The 6,000-nt window shown below is 55.0% G+C and overlaps 1 protein-coding gene across 2 annotated transcripts; it reads left to right on the top strand.

Annotated features, from left to right (window-relative positions):
- The first annotated feature begins 792 nt into the window (after positions 1-792).
- MEPCE (methylphosphate capping enzyme) lies at positions 793-5,426 on the top strand. Of its 2 annotated transcripts, XM_081052989.1 has the most exons (5): positions 793-905; positions 2,411-3,067; positions 4,192-4,410; positions 4,594-4,720; positions 4,836-5,426. In XM_081052989.1, the coding sequence occupies exons 2-5, from the start codon at positions 2,804-2,806 to the stop codon at positions 4,886-4,888; spliced, it is 663 nt and encodes a 220-aa protein (XP_080909115.1). In that variant the 5' UTR covers positions 793-905; positions 2,411-2,803; the 3' UTR covers positions 4,889-5,426. The 2 variants fall into 2 exon arrangements, with proteins under 2 accessions (XP_080909115.1, XP_080909114.1); XM_081052988.1 differs by lacking the exon at positions 793-905 and having other exon boundaries at positions 1,280-3,067.
- The last annotated feature ends 574 nt before the right edge of the window (positions 5,427-6,000 follow it).

The following is a 6,000-nucleotide window of genomic DNA, read 5'->3' as shown; positions in this document are numbered from 1 at the left end:
CACCTAGCACTCAGTGGAAAGAGCATCGAATAGTTTTCTCCCCATTGGCCGAGGCAGGGGCCCAAAGTAGACCAAAACTTCTTCCCCAGCCACACTCGTTTTTCTGGAAAGGGGCGCGAAGCCGCAGCTTGCGCTCGGGAAGGACTGCCTGCGAGAGGATGGCTGTAGTGGGCAAAGGGTCGCAGTCCGCAGGCTAGGGACCCGTGCGCAGGCGTCGGGTGGTGGGCGGAGGCGTTGGGGTCGGGGCTGTGCGTGTGGAAACAGGGAAGGGCGTGGTGTCCCCAGGTGATCGCGACTGGGGAAAGGCGGAGGAGCGAGAGAACAACTCGGCCATTTCGAGGGAAGAGGAAGTTGGACAACATCGGCTGTTTTAGTGCTGATTTTTTTTTTCAGTTCAGCAGCGAATATTTTCCGGGGGGGTGAGTTAAAATGACCGATCGTACTTTACTGAGAACAGTTCATAGGAAGACGGTTTGGACGCTCCTTTCCTTCCCTTCCTTTTTCAAAATTCACTTCTCCGCTCCTCCGAAGCCTTTCTAAGTAGTAGGTGGGCAAAAGGAGGTGGGGGCAACCAGGTCATGAATAATTCATGAACCATCCTGTTCCTTCGCCACGCCCCGCCGAATCGTGCTCACGCAAGTTACGTGTACCAAACCTGAGGAAGCGACGTAACAGTCCCCGCCCCTAGGGCGGAGGGCGGGGCGTCGTCTCCAGCACGTGCTACATCTACCCGCGCAAGCCCAGAAGGTTGTGCGCAGGCGCTGCCCGCTAGGGGGAGGAAGGAGGCGGGGTAGGGAGGTTGTTGGGTTTAGAGCCGGGCGGAGGCCGCTGAGACTCATTCCTCAGGAACAAGGGTCGGGTGTCAAGGAGACCTTTTCACACCAGCTCCCCGTACCCCGCCTACGGTGGGTGGGATCGCGCGGCAGAGACAAAGGATATCAGTAGGGACGAACATAGCTGCGAAGGGAAGTCGGGTGTCAGTTTGGGGTGGTGGGCTCTTTGTGGGGGTTGAGGGGGGCTATATTTAAAGTCCCGGAGCCGTTAAGTTGGTTCGTACTCGGATGCGCGCGCGACCAGGGTGGTGGCAGAGTGCGCATGCGCGATTCTGGGTCGAGAGGAACGCGCTCCAGCAGTGCGCGCTCGCGGCAAAGCGGTAGTGGTAGGGGAGGAAAGGGTCGGCGCACGCGCGGTTGATTCCTCGAGTTGTTCGGGTCTCGCGGGCGTCTTGTGGTCTCGCGGGCGAGTGGGGCGCGCTTCGGGGGAGGTGCTTGGGCGCGAGATTAGGCGAGAAGAGCAGAGCTGCGCGCGCACTCAGGAGGGGGGAAGGGAGCGGGGTTTAAGAAGGGGGGTTAAGCCCCCTGGCCCTCCCCGCCCGTAGCCCTCGACTGGGACGGAATAAGGGGAGGAAATGATCGAGATGGCGGCAGAGAAGGAGCCGTTTCTGGTGCCGGCCCCGCCACCGCCGCTCAAAGAGGAGTCTGGCGGAGGGGGCGGCCCCTCGGTGCAACCGCACCGAGAGGCTGCCTCCGGGGAGCTCCGAGGCAGGACGCAGCACGGGCCGGGCTCGCGCGCACAGTCAGCCGGGGCCCCGGCTTCTGGGGCCGGCACGGAGAGCCCCGGTGCTACATCCACTACTCGGGGAGGCCAGTCGCAGCAGCAAAGAGGGGGCGGCCCCCAGGCGCACGGGGAGGCCCGCTTGTCGGATCCCCATGGGCGAGCCGCTCCCCCGGACGTGGGGGAGGAGCGACGGGGAGGGGGCGGAACAGAACTGGGCCCCCCTGCCCCGCCCCGACCGCGTAATGGCTATCAACCCCACCGGCCTCCTGGGGGAGGTGGAGGCAAGAGGAGAAATAGCTGCAATGTAGGAGGTGGTGGAGGCTTCAAACATCCGGCCTTCAAGAGGCGCAGGCGGGTTAATTCGGACTGTGACTCTGTGTTACCCTCCAACTTCCTCCTGGGGGGCAATATCTTTGATCCACTGAACCTGAATAGTCTCCTGGATGAGGAAGTGAGCCGCGCACTCAATGCAGAGACCCCTAAGTCATCCCCACTTCCAGCCAAGGGGCGAGATCCAGTGGAGATTCTCATCCCCAAAGATATTACTGACCCGCTCAGTCTCAATACTTGCACTGATGAGGCCCAAGTAGTTCTTGCTTCACCACTCAAGACTGGTCGGAAGCGGCATAGACACCGGGGACAGCACCACCAGCAGCAGCAGGCAACAACTGGAGGGAACGATAGCAACTCCTTGCTGCCCACAGCCCCCCTCACCCCCTCACTCCATGGGGAGGGCACCACACAGCAGCAGCGGCACAGGGGCCAGAATCGGGATGCCCCCCAACCCTATGAACTCAACACAGCCATCAACTGCAGGGATGAGGTCGTGTCTCCCCTTCCATCTGCCCTACAGGGTCCCTCAGGCTCCCTTTCAACCCCTCCAGCTGCCTCAGTTACCTCTGCACCCTCGTCTTCCTCCTCACGACATCGAAAACGTCGCAGGACTTCCAGCAAGTCAGAGGCAGGGGCTAGGGGTGGAGGCCAGGGTCCCAAGGAAAAGGGCCGAGGGAGTGGGGGAAGCCGCCACCACCTCCACCCACTACCTGCAACAGGCTTTAAAAAGCAACAGCGCAAGTTCCAGTATGGGAATTATTCCAAGTACTATGGGTACCGCAATCCTTCCTGTGAGGATGGGCGCCTTCGAGTGTTGAAGCCTGAGTGGTTTCGCGGTCGGGACGTCCTAGATCTGGGCTGCAATGTGGGCCATCTGACCCTGAGCATTGCCTGTAAATGGGGCCCATCCCGCATGGTGGGCCTAGATATCGATCCCCGGCTCATCCACTCGGCCCGCCAAAACATCCGACACTACCTGTCTGAGGAGCTGCGTCTGCCACCCCAGCCTTCTGAGGGGGACCCAGGGGCAGAGAATGAAGGAGGGACTACGACAGTCCAAAAGAGAAGCTGCTTCCCAGCCTCACTGACAGCCAGCAGGGGTCCCATCGCTGCACCCCAAGTGCCCTTGGATGGAGCAGACACATCAGTCTTCCCCAACAATGTTGTCTTCGTCACGGTAAGAGGGTGTTGGGTGAGGGGCCAGGTATGAAGAGATTAAATGGGAATGTGGCAGGGGAAGGTTGTGAACCAGAGGGATTTGTGCGTGCAATTCTTGCTAGGAAAACCAGATCCTTAAGAAAAGGTTCTGAATCTGCAACTGATTCATCTGGTTGTCTCTCCCTCTATAAACGAGAAAGATGAGGGCTATTCCTGGGCTCTTTCCTCATGACAACTAGCCTTAAAGGGGGTTCTCCTTTTGCCCTGCTTCCAACCTGAACTATAATCCAGACCAGTCCACCTTCCTTTGGAGGCTGCTGCTTATAATTTGGTCTAGTTGAAAACTTGTCTTCCAACCTACTGAAGGTGCATGAATGGATGGGTGTCAGACATGGAACGTGTCGGGGTGTGGGAGGATTAGGATAGTGGCTAATATTTACAATTTCTATCCTTTGATAGGGACCTTGTTTGCATTAGATACAGAGTTGGTTCGAGTGTCAGTGGAGAGGAACCTAAGAGGTTTGACATTAGGTCATCTCCACATTGACCCTAGATTGTGGGGTGGGGAAATGTCAGAGTCCTCTGCGGGGCGGGGAATGTCTTCAGCTTCTGTCCCTTGACTGCTCATAGTTCCCCAGTGTTGGCAGTTTGTTGGGTCAAGCCTAAAAACATGGACTTTTCCGAGGGTGGTAATGAGCTTATCTAGAACACATTTCCTATGGGATGGGGCTCTTACCTGGAAGAAGAGGAAGAACAAGCCTGAAACTTTGCCAGCCTCAACTACAGGGAAGGAACCCACGGGTTTCCTTTTCAAATCTGGGTTAGGTCCCTTTGCATAATGTTGACTCCCTCAGCTTATGTTTGTGGACAGGGTCTTGGAGGAACCCCAGCATTCTTTGCAGTTTCATCCCAGCTTTGGAGCTCTCATGGACACTTGGCTCCATTTCAAATTACCTGGGTTCCCTTTTTATATTACATTTACCACCAATAGCATGCAGGAAGATGAGACTCACTAGGCACCATTTGGGTATCACAGATGACTATGGCCAAGGGTTACAGTAAGGCTACGGGACGAGTAGTGTGGAGGCCACTAGTGGTTCTCTTAATGCCTCTGTTGACCTGGACCCCCATTCTTGCCCTCAGGGTAATTATGTGCCGAATCGAGATGAGCTGGTGGAGGCCCAAACACCTGAGTATGACGTGGTGCTCTGCCTCAGCCTCACCAAGTGGGTGCATCTGAACTGGGGAGACGAGGGACTGAAGCGCATGTTTCGCCGGATCTACCGGCATCTACGCCCTGGGGGCATTCTGGTCCTGGAACCCCAACCTTGGTCATCCTATGGCAAGAGAAAGACTCTCACGGTGAGTTGGGGTTTCAGTGGACATTGCAGGATATCCTTCTTTTAGTTGAGGCAAAGCAGCCTCAAAGAAGCAGAAAGGGGACTTTGTGAACAAAGTGAATAGTCCCCCTGGGTTGTTGGGTGGGCATCACTCTGCCAAGGGAGAAGGCAGCAAGTCAAAATGGTCCCCTGTCCTTGTCCCTAGGAAACAATCTATAAGAACTACTACCGAATTCAGCTGAAGCCAGAGCAGTTCAGTTCCTACCTTACATCCCCAGAGGTGGGGTTCTCCAGCTATGAGCTTGTGGTCACACCCCATAACACCTCCAAAGGTAAGGCTGGCTTTTTTGTTGGGGGAGGAAGAGAGGCCGGTCCTGGTGGAGGGTGCAGACCCTATGGAGTCTTGAGGTCCTGCCAACCCCTCCTGATTGCACACTCTCTTCTCAGGCTTCCAGCGTCCTGTGTACCTGTTCCACAAGGCCCGTTCCCCCAGCCACTAAGTGGCCCCCTGAACAGCAAGTGTGAAGAAGCTGCCCATTGCTCCTAAGTACCTGGGGGAAGAAGAAATTATCCCAGTCTTTCCTTTCTGGCTCCAAAGTTTCCTTTCTCAGATCTGCAAAGAAAGCTTTTCCTACGATGTTGCCCCAGCCTCCCTATACCTCTGGCACCTAAGCAGCAAGCCCAACTGTACTGGAGTTACCACCATCTTCCTCTCCCCCAGCCCAGTGGGCTGGATGGCATGGACTGTTTATTGACCTCTGTTCTCCTAGGGCATGAGAGGTAGGGAGTACGAATTCTCTAGCCTCTTCCTCCTGTTTTTCCAAGGAGAGATTCCTATTCTCAGCCCTTATCCCTAGCTACGTTTCAGTGGACCACGGATAAATGGACTGAGGGTTAAAAGGGGTAAGCTTGGCAAGGAGGCACGCTGGTACTGTGAAAATCCTTCCCTCTGCTGTCCCCCATTGGGAGAGGGGGTTGGGTTTGGAATGTAAGAACAGCACAATAAACTTGATGTTTAGGGCAGTGGCCCCCACACTTATGTCTGGCACTTTCTAAGGGGAAGAGATGGTGTCTTCCAATATAACCTGGGCTTCCTCTGCCCAAACTAGTCTCAAGGTTTTTCAGTCATTGGGAAGATTGTGGATTGCTAGTCAGATTTTCACACAAGTATGCAGAACCCTAGACAAGAAAAAGGAATAATGCAAATTTTAATGTGAAACTTGGAAGAGCACATCTATGCCCACCCCTGCAAAAAAAGAAATTGACAGGTGTGTGTGTGTGTGTGTGGTGTGTGTGTGTGTGTGTATGTAAGTTTTGACAAAAGGCTACCTTTGGAAGTTAACAGTGGAATTGAAGTGGATCTAGAAAAAGGCACTTTGAGTCAGACCACCTCCCCTGCCTGGTCTAGAACGGACCTACCACCCACCCTTTTTTGTGCTGTGGAACCAGACTAATTGGCAGTTTCATTAACAGGAAGCTCTTCAGTTTCATGTGTTCCTGAAGCTTTGGACATTCATTCAACAAATACTGAGCACTCTTAGGTCAAGTGTAAACAAGATGGGCAAGACCCTTGAAGGTGAAAACAAGGAGATAATTTCAGTAACTGTGCTAG

The sequence above is a fragment of the Rhinolophus hipposideros genome (genome assembly GCF_964194185.1).
Source record: "Rhinolophus hipposideros genome assembly, chromosome: 7".
Taxonomy (NCBI): Eukaryota; Metazoa; Chordata; class Mammalia; order Chiroptera; family Rhinolophidae; genus Rhinolophus; species Rhinolophus hipposideros.
The sequence above is the reverse complement of the archived record's forward strand: the minus strand, read 5'-3'. Positions and strand labels throughout refer to the sequence as shown.